Source organism: Scyliorhinus torazame, chromosome 12 (genome assembly GCF_047496885.1).
Source record: "Scyliorhinus torazame isolate Kashiwa2021f chromosome 12, sScyTor2.1, whole genome shotgun sequence".
Taxonomy (NCBI): Eukaryota; Metazoa; Chordata; class Chondrichthyes; order Carcharhiniformes; family Scyliorhinidae; genus Scyliorhinus; species Scyliorhinus torazame.
The window spans coordinates 217,676,485-217,698,243 of NC_092718.1; the positions used below are offsets into that span (position 1 = coordinate 217,676,485).

General features: G+C 44.7%; 1 protein-coding gene across 5 annotated transcripts in view; it reads right to left on the minus strand.

Annotated features, from left to right (window-relative positions):
* Positions 1-21,759, minus strand: part of bcas3 (BCAS3 microtubule associated cell migration factor) — a 1,250,799-nt gene that overhangs the window by 955,502 nt on the left and 273,538 nt on the right. For all 5 annotated transcript variants that reach the window (XM_072469937.1, XM_072469940.1, XM_072469936.1 and 2 more), the window contains exon 12: positions 18,422-18,592. In XM_072469937.1, the coding sequence (XP_072326038.1) occupies positions 18,422-18,592 (171 nt within the window). The remainder of the gene's footprint in view (positions 1-18,421; positions 18,593-21,759) is intronic.

The window sequence follows — 21,759 nt, forward strand, 5'->3', positions numbered from 1 at the left end:
CAGCTCTGAACGGCACTCGCCCAAGGTCTCCAAGGCGAAGGGGTTAGATCCAATGCCTTGGGCACCTCAGGGAAATGCATATTAATATGCAAATTTTCAAAATAGTGATACTGCCCACAATGGGTGGGAGTCCGGTCATGACATCACGCAAGATTGCGTTAGATCACCCGCCCAACATCAAGTCACATAATGAGATATCAGCACAGGACAGGTCACCAAAAGCTTAGGTAGAAAAGCTGGTGTTGAGTTAGATCTCGTGAGACGTCGTGAACTGGGTAGATCCCGGAAGAGGGATCTCCCGGCATCTATAAGCTCCGTAGTGCCTTTCGGGCGCAATGCAGCTGGTAGATCACGCCCAATGTATGTTTTCAAGAAGCAATTAGATATAGCACTTGGGGAAATGGGGATCAAAGAATATAGGGGGGAGGAGGGCATGATGACCACACCTCGGAATAATGTCGATTAAACTGGACGTCACTAAAATAATCTCCTCTCCATCCACGGCTGATGGAATTTAATTGACAATAAGCTTGTATATTCATCAGAGACCTCAGATTGTGAACAGAAACTTCAATTTGATCATTATTTAAGTTGACAAGGAGCCTGCCAGTTGTGAGTTGGTGTGGAATTGTAACTATGCACCATTAGATACTTAGCTCACAGCTTCTCAAGAATCTAAGCATCATGTGGCGCCTGAAATCTTATTTGTATCTACCAAATGCTGTCAGGTGAAACTGCCATTGGAAAAAGGCCCTATTTCTTTCTGAAGCTAAAGAATTTGCACAGCTAGCAGTGGCGGATTTACATTGCATGAACAAAAAAAACAAAACTTGCATTTATATAGCGTCTTGAAAATAGTAAGACAGCCCCAAGATACTTCAGAGAAGCACTGACAGTGACCCCTGCCGTGGGTTGCCTGGCAATGGAGGGTCTGAATATCAGGAAAACCCGCTGACAGTGGCGGGACGGAAGATCCAATGTCAGGCCACCTCTGATGCCGAAGAACACGCTGCAGGCGATGCAGAAAATCCTGCCCAATATCAAGTCACATAATAAGATATCAGCACAGGTGACAAAAGCTGAGGTAGAAAAGCTGGTGTTTAAGAACGGCTTAAAAGAGGAGAGATAGTGAGTTTGAGAGATTTGTGGGAGGGATTTCAGAGCTTTGGGTCGAAGCAGCTGAAGGCATGGACTTCCAACAGCAGAGCAATGAAAATCAAGAGATGTACAAGAAACCAGAACTGATCGAGTCTAGAGGTCTCAGTGGATTGTAGGTGATTATAGAGATAGCTGCCATAATATTGCATATCTAATCAACATGCTTTCCACAACTAATTCTCCAGTGTTAGCAGCAAACACAGATCTAATAGCAGCTGACACGGCCAAGAGATAATTTAACTCTCCTTTGCCACTTTTCTGATCAGTAAAACTCTTGCCAATATTCTATTGCTTTTATTCATAGTTAAAGAACATCTGCTGAAATAGAGGCTGGTGGGAGCATGGAGTCAGCAAAATAACTTCCTTTTACTGGTTCAGAATAAACTCGAAAGGACTTTTTGAGCTTCCATTAATCAACATGGTTCATTTTCTGAGATACACGCCCACCTTACATTGCTTCTGGCTGTTGTGTGGTCTACTTTAACAAAATGGATATAATCTGCTGCACTGAAAATAGGAAGACCCATTTGGACACCAGGCGAGGCACCATGCACATGGTCCTTTCCATTGAGAATTTTCTGCACAATGTATCTTTTTGTAAGGGCCCCGAAGAATCCAGCACGAGTTTTAAGGATACAAAATAATAAAGTTTATTTACTATAACAATATATACATAGCAGTAACTTCCCTTGCTACCTTCTCCTTCCTGCTGGTTCCTGGACTGGCCAGCTTATTTATAGTAGGAGTTTCTCCGCCCCCCTCATTGGGGAAGTTCATACTCCCATAGGATTGTGGGATAATCATTAGTCCCCAGCCAATCGTCAGTAGGCAGGTTATAACATATCTATTATAATCGATGCTGTAAGCCACTCCACCGTATCAATGTTGTGGTATATCAAAAAATGTTAGAACATGGAGAAGTTAAAGGGTTCAATTCCAGAGAATGACTCGAATTAGGGACTTGGTGTTTAAATCTAGATTTCACACATGCAGAAATTTGAATTAATGTCACTGTGGATAGAAAACAAAATTGGACAAATCCATTCTTGTGTATTTTATTTAAATAAGTAGTACAGGGCCACAAAGCAAAATGACTCGTTGCTTTCATCAAAGGATAATGAAAAGTCCTGTAACCCAGTGTCTGAATTCATAGCTGGTTCCAGAACAACAGGCTGAAGGGTCTGGGGATCTTCTGCTGACATTTCAAAGGATATCATCCCTTCTGTGGGTTTCTACGAACCAATGGAATTACTAAACATAAATCTTTTCATACAGGATAATTTTCTCGTAGTTTATTGCTCATTTCAGCTTCTCCTCTAACTATGCCACCTTAACCCTTTCAAAGACACAATTCTCGCTACACCATGAGCTGAATATTAATGGTTACTTACAATGGATGATCAAATTCTCACACATTTTTTACATCTTGAGTCATGAAATGCATCATGTGTGACACATTCATACGTAATTAATGGGCGCAATCAAACGGCCTTGTTGCAACCGACTTGGTGACCCGACAAGGCCGTTCAATCTTTAAGCCCGTGTCTGTGTGGGTCTCACCCTCACAACCCAAAGATGTGCAGGGTAGGTGGTTTGGCCACGCTAAATTATTCTAAAGTTAGGAATTAGACTTTAGCAAAACAGGTGGTACTTTATTAGAATTGTTTAATTTCTTATCAGGATGGGACCCCTTGAATATTGGGAATAAATCCTTACATGGCAACACGTAGATACACATCTATCATTTTCAACTCCAATAAGAGACCTGCGACTTGCACGTACAGCTTACAAATCTACCTCCAAACACGGCAACAAGTTTGGAGACAAGAATCCAGGAAGTGCAGATTGCTGGACCAGCTTCAGCACGAGATACAGCAGCTTTTGGGACAAAGCCTGGGTGCACCACGTTTCCAACACACTCACTGATGGAACTGGAGAGAATACAATTCTTCTGCCCCTTTCACCTATGGAGCTCCAGTATTCTGACTGCCCCTTATGGAGTTTCACTCCTGCCGAGCATTGGGCACTTCAGCTTGTAGCCATCTGGGATGGCCACTTACAAAGGATCCCGGGAAATATGGCCACCTGCAAAGGACCATGGGAAATATGGTCAACCCAGGACTCAAGATGCTCAGAGCTTATGTATATTGGTAACTCAGATAACTGGACGCTATCGAAACCCCCAGCTACTTTGCATTCTAATGGCACATTTCCCCTGAACAAAAGACCTGTACTCAGGTAACAGATACAGAAACAGACTCATCGGTGCCACTCCCTTTGCTCAGGGGGCCCAAAAAGCCAAGGTCAATGACCGCTCAAGACACGCCCCGCCATCAAGGCACCCGCCCCTTTATTGACCAAAATCGAAGGCAGTAATCCAAGCCTGCCGAATTATTGGGTCCAAAGCTAAAGACCGCCCAAAAGAGCGCGAGACCCCAGAAGGATAAAGAGAGACACTGCCATGTGTTCAGTCTCTCTTGGCCCCAGCGCTCGGTCTCTCTTGACCCCGACCTACGCCTAAAACCAAGTGTAGCATCACGACCAGAAGATAAGTTCAAGACCAACGATCGCTGCGAGACAGGTGAGCCCAGCAGAAACAAAATCACTTCTCCAGACCCAGCCACGCAAGATCCAAACAAAGGCCTTGTTCCTCTGCATAAAGCCGGGTGCCTGAAGCTAAGTACAGATTGTGGTGTTAGGTGTAATTTAGCTTGTAGTGTTTTATGTTGCATGTCGAAGTAATTCTTGTGTGTAAATAAACTATCATTGAATTTGAAATAACTAACTGGTTGTTTGGTCTTTGATCGATATCCGGTAAAACCTTGTGGTGGTATCATTTGATACCTGGTGACTCTGAAAAGCAATATCATCATTAATAACTGTCATATCAGTATCCAGTTAAAAAGAGCAACATTATTGGTGTCTCCGGTGCGAATTGGCAACAAGCAGGACAGCTCCTATTATCTGAAAGTGACCCAGTTCTCAGTATTTGGATGAAGTTGAGTGGCAGGTGGATGGTTTTACCTTCCACCAAAACTCCAATGGTGGAACAACACAACTGGGATTGCTCTCCCAGGAATTGGAGCTTTGCTGCTGGATATTTCACATGCTTCAAGTGCACACAATACGTTGACCTCAGGTGATCACCAGTGCACTTTACAGAAATCCGATGGATGATATTGAACTCTGTATCATGGAGCATGCTCTATGTAATAGCATGTTACATTTTCGAGGAAGGCCGCCATGTATTTTCTTTAACCATTTTATACAATCACAGGATGTGGGCGCTGCTGGCAGGGCCAACACTTATTACCTTGAGACAGTGGTGGTGAGCCATCTTCGTGAAGCCAGCTGAGTGATTTACTGGGCTATTTCAGAGGGCAGTTAAGAGTCAAACACATTGCTGCGGGTCTGGATCACGTATCAGCCAAACTGGGTAAGGCCAGCAGATTTCTGTCTCTGAAGGACATTAACGAATCAGATGGGTTTTTATGACAATCCAGGAAGTTCATGATCATCATTATTGATATTAGCTTTTTATTTGAGATTTACTAAATTTAAATTCCCCAGATGCCATGGTGGGATTGGAACTCATCTCTCTTGACCTTTAGTTTATTATTAGTCCAGTAGTATAACTGCTATCTTTGCTACCAAACCCAATTTGTCAAGCTGTTTTCTTTAAAAGAAAACTTGCAAACAAATGTGAAATGAACAAAACCTAAAACAAGACACAGTGAGCTACAAAAAAAAGACTCAGACCTGAGTTTCAATGCATATGTATAGTGTATATATCACACGAGGTTCAATTAAAATGACTTTTAAATCATAATTAATAATACCACTCTACCCACCACCCAGGTTTCCCATCTTCTGTGTCTGCAACATGAGAAAGTTCTTTGGTTGAGAAGAAAAAGGTGCTTCCAGGCTCCTCTCAATAAAGCAGAGTATCAGGGCTGACCAAATGCTTTGATTTTCTTTTCTTGAGAGGGGAGTGTTAGCTTCCTCTCCGCCACTACAAATGAGATCAGTAATTCACTATGTGGGAAAACGTCAAAGACAGAAACCTCATCCTTACCACCTCGTAGAACAGTGAATCTGACACCGCAACACGGGGTGGTACCAGCCCACCACCTGTAACCAATAAAATATTTACAACTGCGTATCTTTTTACAACTAAAAGAGATGGAATTCAATAAGTAACTTTGAGAAAACAATTTTAAAAAGTATTCAAACTCCAATTGCAATTGTGTAACTGTATATAGTTTTATTAGGTGTTAGCTTGGCTCATTTTAGCACTCTCACCTCTGGGTCAGGTTCACTCGCCACTCCAGGCCTTCAGCCTTTTAATCCAGACTGATCATTGAAAGAAGTACTGAATGAGACATTAAACCGTCTATCAGTTGCGGGGGTTCAAGTGAATGCCCAGATCCCATGGCAAAATCCAAAGAGCAGCCAGCTTTCGTAGTGTCCTGATTAACATTCCCCCCTCAACCAACACCAGAAAAATCAAATTGATCATTCATTCATCTCATGTGTGCTCATCTCGCTATCCCTGTAGCAACCTCTAGACCTCTAACCATTCCGAGATATCTACCTTCTTCTAATTATTGCCTCTTGCGCTTCCCCAATTTCCATCATTCATCCATTGGCATCCATGCCTTCAGTTGGCTAGTCCTGAAGCTCTGGAAATGCCTCCCCAAACCTCATCACCATTCTACCTCTCTCCTTCTTTAAGAAACTTAAAACCTACCTCTTTAACCAAACCTCTGATCACCCGTCCTATTATTGTTTTATGTGGCTCAGTGTTAAATCTTTGGCTCATAATGTTCTCATGAGGTACCTGGAGATGTTTTACAACATTACAAGTGCATGTTGTTGTTGTGGGATGTGACATTCTTAAATGCATAATGACATGAAAATCGCTTATTGTCACAAGTAGGTTTCAATGAAGTTACTGTGAAAAGCCCCTAGTCGCAACATTCCGGCGCCTGTTCGGGGAGGCTGGTACGGGAATGCAGGCCATGCATGACTAACAATGCAGGCCATGCAAAATGAACGACTTTGAAATGTCTTGAAGAAGCATGCATGTGAGTCTGTGTTCCTCATTATTTCCTAAATCTGGGAAACCAGGAATTTGATAACAACAATAATGTGCATTTATATAGTGCCCTTAACGTAATGAAATATTCCAAGGTGCTTCACAGGAAAGATGTTAGGAGAGATGACCAAACATCTGGTCAAAGAGTTAGGTCTTAAGAGCATCTTAAGAGAAGAAAGTAAGTTGGAAAGGTTTAGAGAGCTTAAGGCCAGCACAGTTAAATGCACACCGTCAATGGTGCAGGATTAAAATTAGGGGCATGCAATATATCAGGATTGGAGAGTGCAGAGATCTCAAGAGGACTGAAGGGTTGGAGAAAGTTAGAGATTGAGAGGGGCAAGGCCATGGGGGGATTTGTAAACAAGGATTAGAACTTTTCAATAGACTCACTGGAGGTGTTGCAGGATCAGGAACGGATCTAGATCAACAATCACGGGGATGCAGTGTAAAAAAAAACTTGATGTGGATTTGGTTATGGGCAACAGAGTTTGGATAGAACTCAAGTTATTGCAAGGGAATCAGTGCAGTACATCTAATTTTATTCAGTTTGGTTTTCCCTCCAAGTCTCACTGGGTATAACCATTTGCTTTACATGCTCTTCAAAAATAATAAGTAAATAGTAGGTTTTTTTCAATGAATTTGGATCAGTGTGAATCAGGCTAAATTGTACAAGAGTAGCTCCCATTTTATAAGCAAAGTGAATTTTGGGGCAACTAGACAATTAATAGCAGCTGTATACCATTATCTGAACCCAACATGAGATAACGTGGTTCAATTGGCCGAGAAGGAAATTCGCAAAAAGGCTTGAAAATCATACATGTCATAGCAGTGAATGTGGATGAGCGAGAATGCCTTTCTGTCCATATCAAGGTAAATATCACATGGTGCAAGGATCTATTTATCCCACACATGATTTTATTTTTTGGATGTTGTTTTGCAACATTTACATGAAAATGCCACAATACCAGTACCACATTCCAAGAAAATGGGTACAATTGACACATAAACCACAATTTCATAGTATCAGTCTGGCCATTTGCGAGGGGGAAGACTTTATGTGCAGGCAGCCATTGTCTCACAATCTATCCAATTCCTTGGGCATTATGAAGCCTCTGTCAGTCACCGAAGTGGCTATCTTACAAATACTAAGCTTGGATACTGAGCATCGACAAGCTGTTTCATTATGGGGGGCTTCACAGTCGTACTTGATGTCCACAGAATGCGTATTTCCAGCAATGCTGGATTGCTATTAAGTGTGCTAATTGTACAGTAATTGAGTATTTAACTGTATTCAGGTGGTGAGCATTATTAACTGGTGATTTACTTATGTTTGTAGGAGCAATGGGCGGCAGGTTGGAATGCATCATCACAACAAATCACATTGAGTTGTTTTTTTTTTTAAAGTCTTTTTGTTCTTGTTTCAGTAGAGTAAATGTGTTCCTTTCACAAGGGTGCCTAATTGGTCATGGGTTTCCAAATAGAAGCATGTCTATGAGCAGACAAACTGTGGTTGTTGGTTAGGAGGTGCATGTTTATCATGTGTGTCATTGTAAATAGAGTTGTGTCAAGTGTCTAAAGATTGGATCCAATTCTATCCTTTACCAGCTTGCCGGAATAGAACAAAGACAAGTCCTGGCTGGCTTTTTCTCTTCTGCGACCAGGGGCTGAGGCCAATTCTGCTACACAACTGCTGACCAAAATTGGATTCGCTCTCACAACATTAGCCAGGAATCAAACCCAAAGGAGTCTCTATCATGTTAAAAACAGAGAGAATTCCATGGATTCAGGGCCTTCCACAAAAGTTAAGACTGAATTAAGGCAATAAATCGAAGGAGAAAAAAAATGGGAGTGTAAGGAGCTAAAGGTGGAAACACAAAAGAAAACAAATTTCATGTGTGATTAAAATAAACAGGTAGCTGTGCCAGAAGGAGTTCCAATCTCCTGAGCACAATCATGCTCATAACCGAGGTCAAACATCACTACACAAAGGCTGATGTGATAAGTCAATCCAACTGTGACATTAACTACCATACACCACTGCTTTCAATTGCAGCCCTGCACAAAACACAAACCAGCCCCCTTGCTCAGTCTGACTCATTTATCGGAGACAATAATGTCTCTTTGACAGAAAGCAGAGCTGCTTTAATGAAGCCGAGAAAGACAATATGAATTCTGCTGCTCTTTTAAAAAGTGCAGCAGTTTTAAGTTACGTCTATATACTGGGTGCAATCTGTTGAAGGAAGATGCAAAATAAAGTATCACACTAGGGAGAAGTCAAACAGCAATCCCGTGACTGGCCAACTGATGTTTTACTGTTCACATACGGTTAGCAGAACAAGGTGAGCATTCTTTTAATTGGGGAACACTAGAAACCCATTCCAGGCTGCAACGATCCAATAGAACTGTCAGTAACATAGAAACTCTCAATTGTAATGCCATCCCCACTGCTCTAGCCGTTTCAATACCTACAGTGCCCTTTGGAGGTTCGAGATCCAAGTGCTGAAATAGTACACCCAAGCAACCAAAACAATTAGACAAAGTAGACATTCTCAAAACTGTACCTTGAATAGTTTTGAGTATTTTGCCTTTCCTCAGTGAGTAAACCCCCATCACTCCCCATGTGACAGCCACTTTCTCACTGCTTGTCCTCAAATAAATGTACCCATGATATTAAATAGCTTCAGCTCTGACTGAAGATGTGCTTGTGCAACTTCCTAACAGATTGCTCGATGCACAACAAATGAATGACCTACTTACAGTCCCTACATATAACATGGAGGGACTGAACAAGACATTTCAAAAACTTCCATACAGATCCCAGAAATCTCTGCACAGCTGAAGACCATTCAGTAAACACTGTATTTGCCTGCCTCACATTGTCTATACACTTTAATTTAATTGATCTGTCCTTTCCCTGTATCTTTGCCAAGCATTTCTCTGATTTGTCCTTAAAGTTTACAAATGATTCAGCAACTATAACCGCTTGTAACAATACATTCCGTATTCTAATAACTCTGTACTTGAAAAAATCTTTCAACCCTCCCGAGGTACTAATGCTGCACTTGTTACTGATTCATCGGTTACTGAAAGTAATCTTACTATTTATCTTTTCAAAATTTTGAACATTTCTGTAAATGCTACAAAACCTTCCAGTGATTAAAGCCTTAGTTTCTCAAGTCGCTCAGCATAACTACATATCCTCTAATCTCTAATATCATTTCAATGAATCTACCATGTACACTTTCAAAGGCTCCAATTTCTCTACATAATGTGTGCAAATTGGGCACCTAATTATGTAAGGATATAAGAGCCTTGGGAAGTGTACCTTGCCAACCTCATGCATTGAGCAGCATTTCTTCATTTTGTATTTAATACCTGGGGCTGGATTCTCTGTTTTTGAGACTATGTCCCCAAGCCATCGTAAAAACTGTGGCCTTTCACGCCAGAAAAGGCCACTTATTCATAGCCCTGCAGGGGGGCTAGCAGGGACCCGTCGTGATTCTAGCAGCTTTAGCTGCAGATACGGGCCCCCGCACCTCCGGGTCAGAGGCCGCGCATGGCGGCAGCCTCCAGCGGCCGCGCCGCACTCCATGGCGGCCTCAGACTACGGAGCTGGACCTCCCAAATTGCCCCCGATTGGCTGCGCGCCCGACCCGGACAGCCTTCCCAAAAATACCCAGGGCCCGTATGAGGCACCCCACCCCCGGCCCTCCGATCGGTCTACCCCTGACCATGGCAGCTGCGGACTCACGCGAGTATCCCGAATGGCAGGACCACATTAGATCCACGTCGTCGGGACTTCGGCCGGTCGGGGGCGGAGAATGGCAGGGCGGGCCTCCAGCAGTGGCCGCAGGTAGGTGATACGCGGCGCGGCGTACTCTCCGAGTACGCCACTTTTCGGGGCCAGGAGAATCGGGGATTCCATGCGCGGAAGTGAATTCTCCGCCCCGGCGCCGGACGATATTTTGGCGTCGGAGTGCAGAGAATCCTGCCCAGGATATTTGAAACAGAGGGTGCGGTTCTCCGGCCTCGGTACGCACTCGCTCAAGTGAAACGAGGCTGCTGAATAGTGGGAGAGGCAGAAAACAAGAACCGTGCCAGGTGGCAAACAGTTTGCAATGCAACTGGCCCGCTCCTGTAGGTGAAATTGGGATAACACCGCAGCATGCCGAGAAACCAATTTTCACCACTTCAGCCCATTTCCATACAATTAACTGGAGCCACCCCATATCCTATGGCATCCTGTCATTTAGAGGCCTCCACAGCAGGTGGTCAAACTGGTGCCGATTAATACTCCTTTTGAAAAACGTCAAGATGGCCGAAGGGCTTGTGTGTGGAGCCAAGGAAGTGAGTAGCTATCGTTGCTCACAGGCAAAGAACCCGGGGCACCGGGATTTCCACTCCAGTACTCAGCGGGGGGACCCTTGGCTGGGGATGGGGGACCCTCCACAGGGATGGGCCACAATGGGAGGGTGGAGGGGGGGCTACTGGGGAGGCAACCGCTCACGGCACCATCATGTCGAACCCTGGATCATGTTTACCCATTCCAAGGGCAACCCTTGTCCCTGCCCGCCTTGCCCCAGTGACCACCCATAACCCACAGCGACTGCCGAGACCTCTGGCTATACAGCTGAAGGCTATCGATAATAGAGAATTGGCACCCGTGGTTAAGTGAGTACTTCACACAACCCAAGTGGATTCCCGTGAGTGGGCGAACCGTGTAGCATGTGGGAGTCTTGCCCAGCATCCCAATCAGACCGTGATGCCTGGACACTGTGCCTGAACACTGCGGGAGGCAACACCACACAAGCAGCAGCCAACATCCGAACACCCAGGGAATGGGACACAGCTCCGGAGACATGTCCATGGCCGGAGGGTGGGTGAGTACCACGGGCAGGGAACCATCACCCGGTCCAGGTGATGTTACCAGTGGGTATACGGGGTACAGGGTCCGGTAAGGAGGGTCCACTGTAGCTGCATGTGCGTAGGCAGGGTATTCCGGCTTGGGCAGATCAGTGGGGGAATGGAGGGTCCCGGGGGTAGGAGCCACCGCTGTTTGTCAGTCTAACACCCTCCCCCAATTCCTTGCTGATAATTGAACACCATGGTAGGAATATTGGACGGAGAATTTGCCCTCGTGGTGCTGCTGCTACGCGATACGGCCTGAGCAACTTGTAACTCACTCCCAGTGAGTTCTCACAGTGAGCCAGAGAAGACACAGCCAGAGTGAGACAGCAAAGAGTGAGTTTGGGAATTTGAATCTAGGTGGGAATTCGAAGCTTGGGAGGAGGAGGTGCTTTTTATCCTTGGTAAGTGACTGGTAAGTAGTTTTTCTGTTTTCTTTTTCTTTTCATTGGTATATTTATTTATTTTTTCTTCGTTGTTTTTTGGGGGAAATTGTAGTTGTCGAAGTTAACCGAAGGTTTAAGACATGGCAGGAGATCTCAGACCCGTGTCATGCTCCTCGTGTGCGATGTGGGAGATCAGGGACACGTCCACTGTCCCTGGCTCCTTCACGTGCAAGAAGTGTGTCCAGTTGCAGCTCCTGTTAGACCGCTTGACGGCTCTGGAGCTGCGGATGGACTCACTTTGGAGCGTCCGCAATGCTGAGGACGACGTGGATAGCACGTTCAGCAAGTTGGTCACACCACAGGTGAAAGGTACTGAGGGAGATAGAAAATGGGTGACCAAAAGACAGAGCAAGAGTAGGAAGCCAGTGCAGGTGTCCCCTGCGATTATTTCCCTGCAAAACAGCTATACCGCTTTGGATACTGTTGAGGGATATGGCGCACCAGGGGAAGGCTGCAGCAGCCAGGTTCATGGCACCGTAGCTGGCTCTGCTGCGCAGCTGGGCAGAAAGAAGAATGGCAGGGCTAAAGTGATAGGGGACTCAATCGTGAAGGGAATAGACAGGCGGTTCTGCGGACGCAATCGAGACTCCAGGATGGTATGTTGCCTCCCTGGTGCAAGGGTCAAGGATGTCTCGGAGCGGCTGCAGGACATTCTGGGGGGGGGCGGGGGTGAACAGCCAGCTGTCGTGGTGCACATAGGCACCAACGATATACGTAAAAAATGGGACAAGGTCCTACAAGTGGAATTCAGGGAGTTAGGAGTTAAACTAAAAAGTAGGAGCTCAAAGGTAGTAATCTCAGGATTGCTACCAGTGCCATGAGCTAGACAGAGTAGGAATGTCAGGGTAGATAGGATGAATGCGTGGCTCGAGAGATGGTGCAAGAGGGAGGGATTCAAATTCCTGGGGCATTGGAACCGGTTCTGGGGAGGTGGGACCAGTACAAACCAGACGGTCTGGACGGACTGGACCTGGGCAGGACTGGAACCGATGTCCTAGGGGGGGAGGGGGGGTTTGCTAGAGCTGTTGGGGAGAGTTTAAACTAATGTGGCAGGGGGATGGGAACCGATGCAGGAAGTTGGAAGGTAGTAAAACAGGGACAGAAACAAAAGGCAGTAAGGGGGAAAGTGTAAGGCAGAGAAGCCATCGTCAAAAATCAAAAAGGGCGACAGCATAAGGTACAGTGACTGAGGGGAGCTCAGTGAATAGGACCAGGAATACTAAAAGGAATAAAACGGGAAGTAAAAACATTAATGGTAAACGACACGGCAGGTTGTTACATGAAGATATGGGTTCAACGACAAGGAAAATTAGGAGAAAAGTGAAGAGGAAATATAACTTAGGAGAGGTTACTGATCGAGGTGTTAAGATTCAGAACAGAGGGGGAAAAAACAACATAAGTGTACTTTACCTGAATGCTCGTAGTATTCGGAATAAGGTAAATGAGTTGATGACGCAAATCATCGTGAATTACTGTGATTTAGTGGCCATTACTGAAACATGGTTAAAGGATGGTCACGACTGGGAGTTAAATATCCGAGGGTATCAAACTATTCGGAACGACAGAGTGGATGGTAAGGGAGGTGGTGTAGCTCTGTTAATTAAGGATGACATCCAGGTAATAGTAAGGGATGACATCGGTGCTATGGAGGATAAGGTTGAATCCATTTGGGTGGAAATCAGGAATAGTAAGGCGAAAAAGTCACTGATAGGAGTAGTCTACAGTAGTCGGTCAAGGCAGCCTTGAGGATGAGTTTATAGAATGTATCCGTGATAGTTTCCTAGAACAGTATGTAATGGAACCTACGAGGGAACAAGTGGTCCTAGATCTGGTCCTGTGTAATGAGACAGGATTGATTCAGGATCTCATAGTTAGGGATCCTCTCGGAAGGAGCGATCACAATATGGTGGAATTTAAAATACAGATGGGGGTGAGAAGGTAAAATCAAACACTAGTGTTTTGTGCTTAAACAAAGGAGATTACAATGGGGTGAGAGAAGAACTAGCTAAGGTAGACTGGGAGCAAAGACTTTATGGTGAAACAGCTGAGGAACAGTGGAGAACCTTCCAAGCGATTTTTCACAGTGCTCAGCAAAGGTTTATACCAACAAAAAGGAAGGACGGTAGAAGGAGGGAAAATCGACCGTGGATATCTAAGGAAACAAGGGAGAGTATCAAATTGAAGGAAAAAGCATACAAAGTAGCAAAGATTAGTGGGAGACTAGAGGACTGGGAAATCTTTATGGGGCAACAGAAAGCTACTAAAAAAGCTATAAAGAAGAGTAAGATAGATTATGAGAGTAAACTTGCTCAGAATATAAAAACAGATAGCAAAAGTTTCTACTAATATATAAAACAAAAAAGAGTGGCTAAGGTAAATATTGGTCCTTTAGAGGATGAGAAGGGAGATTTAATAATGGGAGATGAGGAAATGGCTGAGGAACTGAACAGATTTTTTGAGTCGGTCTTCACAGTGCAAGACACAAATAACATGCCAGTGACTGATGGAAATGAGGCTATGACAGGTGAGGACCTTGAGAGGATTGTTATCACCAAGGAGGTAGTGATGGGCAAGCTAATGGGGCTAAAGGTAGACAGGTCTCCTGGCCCTGATGGAATGCATCCCAGAGTGCTAAAAGAGATGGCTAGGGAAATTGCAAATGCACTAGTGATAATTTACCAAAATTCATTGGACTCTGGGGTGGTCCCGGCGGATTGGAAATTAGCAAATGTGACACCACTGTTTAAAAAAGGAGGTAGGCAGAAAGCGGGTAATTATAGGCCAGTGAGCTTAACTTCGGTAGTAGGGAAGATGCTGGAATTTATCATCAAGGAAGAAATAGCGAGGCATCTGGATGGAAATTGTCCCATTGGGCAGACACAGCATGGGTTCATAAAGGGCAGGTCGTGCCTAACTAATTTAGTGGAACTTTTTGAGGACATTACCAGTGCGGTAGGTAACGGGGAGCCAATGGATGTGGTATATCTGGATTTCTAGAAAGCCTTTGACAAGGTGCCACACAAAAGGTTGCTGCATAAGATAAAAATGCATGGCATTAAGGGGAAAGTAGTAGCATGGATTGAGGATTGGTTAATTGATAGAAAGCAAAGAGTGGAGATTAATGTATGTTTCTCTGGTTGGCAATCAGTAGCTAGTGGTGTCCCTCAGGGATCAGTGTTGGGTCCACAACTGTTCACAATTTACATAGATGATTTGAAGTTGGGGACAATTGAGCAATGTGTCCTCATTGGAATTTCGAAGGATGAGGGGGGATCTTATTGAAACATATAAAATTATGAAGGGAGTAGATAGGATAGATGCGGGCAGGTTGTTTCCACTGGCGGGTGAAAGCAGAACTAGGGGGCATAGCCTCAAAATAATGGGGAAGTAGATTTAGGACTGAGTTTAGGAGGAACTTCTTCACCCAAAGGGTTGTGAAGCTATGGAATTCCTTGCCCAGTGAAGCAGTAGAGGCTTCTTCATTAAATGTTTTTAAGATAAAGATAGATTTTTGAAGAATAAAGGGATTAAGGGTTATGGTGTTCGGGCCGGAAAGTGGAGCTGAGTCCACAAAAGATCAGCCATGATCTCATTGAATGGTGGAGCAGGCTCGAGGGGCCAGATGGCCTACTCCTGCTCCTAGTTCTTATGACACCGGAGGCGGCTTCAGCAGATGCTCGAGGCGGCAGCCCATGTGCCGGACCCCGGCCCACACCCTGAGGACCCGGCCGCCCATCAGGCCACAGAGGGACCCAGAGGGGGAGTCCTGCGACGGCCCAGGTGGTACAGGCGTCAATGGTCACTCGAACAAATGACAGACAGCGTGTGCCGCAGGAGACACCGCCTCAACAAGGAGACAGTGCGGCACCTGTGCCATGTTCTCATGGACTTGGCATCACATGGAGGCTCTAAACTTTTACGCCCAGGATCATTCCAGGGCTCGAGCGGGGACGTGTATGGCATCTCGTAGGCCATAGCCCATAGGTGCATCTGACAGGTCACGGATGCCCTGTTTATCTGGGCAGAAACTACATAATCTCTGACATGGACCAAACCCAACAAGACGTCCGGGCAGCAGGTTTCTCCGCCATCGCCGGGGTGCCTCAGGTCCAGGCGGTCATAGATGCCACGCATGTTGCCCTGGAGAGGGGGAGATGCCTGGAGAGATGTGCCACGGGTTCGGAGGTCGGCCCGCATTGTGGAAGAAAGTGACAGAGGCATCATACTGGTTGTGCACAAGGGTGCCTAATGTGTAATACAATTCCCCACTCTCCCGATGGTGCTGCCCCCCCCATCCCCTACTTAACCCTGCCCCCCCCAATCCCCCACCCCCTGGTGCCCTCAGTGATCCTCGATGTGTATGGCCTGCAAGCTCTACCACTACGTGTAGGTGTTTCTCCAGGATGCCCATCAGAGACAGTCAGTTGCTTACTGTGCCCCGTGGCCAATGCCCCTGGCGGACGTCCTCTGGGGATCTGGGGCCGTGTGTTGGTTGTGAGACACAGCCTCATCAGAGGGGTGGAACTCGGGGGAGCTGATGGCCACCATCCCCACTCCATGGGACAGGTCCGGGTTGCCACTCAAGACCTCCTCCTCCTGCTCGGTACCTATAGGGCCCCGAGTTCACCTTGGGACAGAGGGGCAGCTGGTTCGAGCCCCGGCTTCTCCTGCATCATCTGGCTCTGCCATTCTTGGCGGCTCCCCATGGTCCGCACCATTGTGTCAACACCCTGGTGTAATAACATCCTGGGTTCCAATATTTCAGAGAAACAATTACTGACTTTGAGTTTAACTATTTGTTTGGCACTCAATTTACTGGAAAGTTTCTATTGCGTACTGCATAAAATAGCTAATAAAATCAGCTCCTCAGCGATTGGGCCATGCTCTGCAGTGCCTAGGCAATGCCCATCTGCGACTGGGACTATCTCTGCAGCCCCTCATCCATTCCCATCTGAGAGCAGGACATGTCCCTCAGAACCTCATCAAGGTCAGCCTGGTACTGAGTGACATCCCCCAGCGAGGCAGACATTCTGCTGATACCCTCAGCCATGGCCGTCACCGATTGCGCGATGTCTTGGACACCTTCACTAATGCTCCCAACATCGGGCACCAGGCTCTCCACTGCAGTCGCCACCCTAGCAGTGTTGGCCTCGGTGTGACGAATTGTGGGTGACATCTCCTGCGCCTGTAGCCTCTGGGACTCCTCCAAGCGGCTGTGGATCTGCTGGAGTGTCACTGACATCTCCCTCTGAATGTCCAGGCCGCTTCCTAACATCTCCAACAGCTCCGGGTAACCCTGTTCCACAGGCTCAGCATCAGGCTGGGACTCAGCTGTGTCCTGGGATCCAGCAGACCCTCCAACTGCTGTCTCTCCTGGGGGTTCCTGCCTCCACTTGATGTGCATCAGCAGCAGTGTGGTGCTCACATGAATGGGCCCCAGAAGCCTGTCCACTAGCATTTCCCACCGGGGTGCATGCATCTGCGCTGGTGAAAGGTGGGGATGACAGTTGTGCCGCGACTATTATGGTAGCAGCCTCGGAGTTCTCCTCCGAGGTGAGCTCCTGGGAGGCTAGATAGAGAGGGTGTGCCTTTCTCATGCCCAAGACTGCAGACCAATGACATCCTGACAAGCCAAGCACGGTGAGAGAACATTTACCTTCTTCTTTTCACACTGGCACTATGAGACCACCCCCACTGATAACCTTCACTTTCTAAATCAAATGGAACGTTTTCAGTCAATGGTTGGCTCAATGGTTCACAAACTCATCCAACTGGAATTATGGTTTGGAACTCTCTCCCTCAGCCCTTTCTGCCTTTGGCCCCTTGTCAATGCTGGCTAAAACAAAGCTTAATTAATAACATCCTGGGTTCCAATATTTCAGAGAAACAATTACTGACTTTGAGTTTAATTATTTGTTTGGCACTCAATTTACTGGAAAGTTTCTATTGCGTACTGCATAAAATAGCTAATAAAATCAGGCTAGTGTGAGGAGACGAGCAGGAAACTATGAAAGTTGGTGGCGGAAATTACTGGAACAAGCAGAATGAAATAGGGCCTATGTCTTAAATATTAACTTGTCTGTTCTCTCTGCTGATACTGACTGACTTGCTGAGTGTTTCCAGCTTTTTCTATGTTTCTTTTAAGATTTTCATCCCCTGCTGCGTTTTGCTTTCTGTCAGATAACAGTCACATAGCTTGTTTTAATGCCTGTAAATCTCTGGAATCAAAGCTGCACCGTTAATGTATGCCCATTACTTTACGCAAGAGATGTTCACATTAATTAGCAGCCTGTTGAGTTAAAGGTGCCTTTCCTGCTTCGAAGTGTACAGTATGACTTATATATTGTTGTTTAAATAAATAATCATATTAAAACCCAAAGTGGATGCAGCTTGAGTTGCCACCCATTTAGTTCTGAATAAGATAGTTTAAGTTTTGAATGGCCACCTTGGAAATTTCTGAAATATTTAGGCTACCACCTAATTTCAGCTTCACCTACAAATGTAAAATCAGACACAGTCCAAATTTTAAACTAGATGCCTATTTTATCCACTTACACTGTCTCATGTCCCGGAGGCATTCATTAGTTGTTAAGGTTGCAAGTAATGTTCTTCAACAGCAACCCACTCATAAGAAATTAAGCTACAACTCCACCCTCTTCCCCACCCCATCTAACCCTTTGTCTATTTCTGAATTGGGGGGAAAAAAACCTCCTGTACAACATATTAGCAGTGCCTGCTTTAGACGAAGACCAAAAATTGATCATGTGACAGCCAGAAAGCCACAAAACGTCAGGCTTGTGGCTTTTCACATTACCTGTCCTTCTCCGACTGTCTCGGTATCGATGATTGTGACAACTCCAGGGATGTGTGGGCTACGTCGGGAGGAGCTATGTGTAGAAACCTCGTCCTCAATTGCCCCCGAGGGTAAGCTGCCAGCCAGCCGCCCAACTGCTTCCCCAAACATGGTGAGTCCTGTCTTGAGTGTCTGTATCAATTTCAAAGAGAGACAGAAAAAAGGAAAACAATCAAAACCAGCATCGACTACCCCGCACCGCCCCCCCCCCCCCCCCCCTACTTCCCACAACAAATACAGACACAGAAAACACAGCAGTCTCCAGCCAGAACAAATTAGAATCAATGAGAAACTGTTTTGATTAGCGCTAAAAACTCTAACTGCAGTGATTAGAAAACACATTACGGATGATCAATTAGTAGCCAAGTGTTTGTTTCAATTATTAATGATTTGGCAATTTACGCAAAGCCTGTTAGTGGGTTGTTGTGAAAGGGCTGCCACAGGCCAACATAATTGGGCGCCACACAGTATTGACAATAGTACATTTTCAGGAAGCTTGATTAACCTTTTAAATGCCATCAGCTGCTCCCTCCATTAATACTAATGGTGTTACTCTCACGTAAGCTGTTAGGACTCATTTGGAGGCTATCGGGTAACAGGGGAATACAGAAACAGGCTTCACTAAAGCAATTAACTATCCTAGGGTTAAATCAACGTAAAGCAGATGGAAGCAGCCAAGACAGTAATTAGATAGTGACAGAACTAAAGAGTTTTATAGAATTCTGGACATCATGGAAGTCAGAAGGTCACAATAATTGGATGTTTTCTGATTTTGGTGCGAACAATCTCTTCGGCTTGGGAGTCCTATGTTTGGGGAAATATGTGCCAACAATGACCACCCAACCGTAATCAAATATCAAATAGCTTAAACTCAAGGCAAAAATCACATTTTGTTTGTGCCAGCATACAAAAGGCCACCAGTTAATTGGCAGTGGCTGATTGGACAAACAAATGGACAAATACAGATGTATAGTTAGGCCACAAAAGTGGTTATTTTTGCAATTTGTTCTTTTCAGTCAGTGGATTTTACAAATTGGTGACATACAAATTTCTTCCAGGCCATGAGTTTTTATTAGTTGGGAAGAGACAGGCTATCTCCTACAGTAAGGTAATTAATTTAGACTATTCACTTAAAGAGTTCACATGCTTAAGTGTGTGTCCGTATAATGGCTACGAACTGAAGACAGACCAGCTAACAAGATGCAGGCAAAGCCCTACAATTTAACAGCCTATTCAAGTTCCTCACTACAGTATGTAAACAAGTATAGTATCGCTATCTGCTCACACCTTTCAAACACTGGAGAAAATGACGATAGTTCTCCAGCACTGATTCCATCTCAGGCTTAATACAGGACAAGATGAGGCGGATCGAAGCATGTCTTAGAAGGATCCCAATCAATATCCCCAATCAAGTGTTGAGACAATGAGTGGGAGCCCATTGTAATTGTTAAGAGACCTAATAAAATCGGATATCATTTTCAAACTGCTTAAAACTGAAACATTAAGGAGGCTCACAGTCGAAGTCTGGCAAAAAATGTAATGCTGTAACGCTGAGAAAAGAATTGTCACATTTGCTCAACATCATTGGCTCAAATAAAGGTTAACTGTTGGTGGTCTACTGGTCATTCAGAAATGGGTCACTTATAGTGGATTAACTCTTCGGCTGTTACAAATAATTCTTTATAGTTTTAATTTTAAATAGAAAATAAAAATTAAGTGTCTAGTTTGAGAAATAGTTTAAGCTGCTATGACTCATGTCCGTTTAGATATGCAATGTATGTTCAGAACAAAAGACTCACCCAAACTTTTAAATATTACTTTTAATTAAATATAAGAAAAATATTTAAATAGAGCAATGAGGTGGGAATGTGAAAAAGGTAACACTAAAGCCGTGCTGAAAGCAGTGCACGGGGTAGATTTTATTTTGGGATGAGGGAAAGAGAATTTTATCAAGAAAATTAGTAAACCTGCTAATCTGTGGAATTAATTTTAAGGAATTATCACCACCTGTCAGAATCAGATTAAACGTCTCATCTGAAGTCTCATCCAAACAATGCACAATACAATTTCCAAAGTCTTACATCTGAGCTTACATTATCTCATCTGGGGCAGATGGCGAGGTGCAACAATTGGCATCACCACAGTGCTCAAAAGAAAAAACACAAGCAGTCAGGGTTCCTGCTCCTTACTCACTTATACAGTGACTCATGTTGGAAATTGGTGGGCATAATGAGTAAGAATAACGTCGAATTTGGCTGCAAAATTCTCTGGCAGTTGACTATTTTGCCAACACTTGCTGCATAAATTCACGCTTGAAAAATGACCAGTAACCAATTATATTGGAGCATGTTCGGTCTCCACAGTGCAGGATCGCAGCAACATCAGAGCCTGCAGGAGAGCAGGGAGCCAAAGTGCCAGGAAAATAGACAGACTTCAGTCTTCCGTGCTGACTTTTCAATCATCCTTTTATTTAGAGAGTGACCCATGCTCCATCTTCTACACTTCACTTTGTAGATATTCAGGGTGAAAGATTAGTAAGAAATCTCTTTCATAAAAGTGAGGATCTTCCAAAACACATTGGTGCCATTCTGACATTGCCTTTTATTCATTATAATCTGTTAAATGGTCGAAACACAAGAATCATACAGCACATTTCACATTGTGCATAATTCAGGCTGCAAACTCTGTGCAATGTGCAATCTAGGTACAGGAAACCAGAATGAAAATTCAGTTAACAAGAGGACGCAGACAGACATGTTTGGAATTCTCTTTTTAAATAATCATACTTCGTTCATCCTTGCTCTTCCTTTTGGTCTCTTATTTCTTCCCGAATGAGCAAGTGACCAACATCACTTTATCATCTGGCAGTGAAGGTCACAGGCTTACCGAACTACTGCAGACGGATAGCATGTATCAATGGTCACACCTTCTACGACCAAATTAAAACTTTAAAACACAAATCAGTTCCATGTGAAACCCAAAATTTGGTCAGTGTTGTATATTTTTCCCCTTGAAAATTGTGTGTTTAGGATGAAAGCTTTCCAATTCTCATACAGAGACCAGCTTCTAGGATATGGGAAGGGATAAAGAAGACCAGGACGGTCTCTATTACCTCACCCGGCAAATTTTATTTATATTTATCCTTCTTTCAGTAATGAAATCTCTCCTTGTTTATCCAAAACTCACTCATTTAAACCAGTCTCTGGTTTTTTAATATTAATTCATGGCATACGAGTGCAGCTAGCAGGGCCGTGAGAAGGTGGTGGTGAGCCCCTTTTTGAACTGCCGCAATCCCGGTG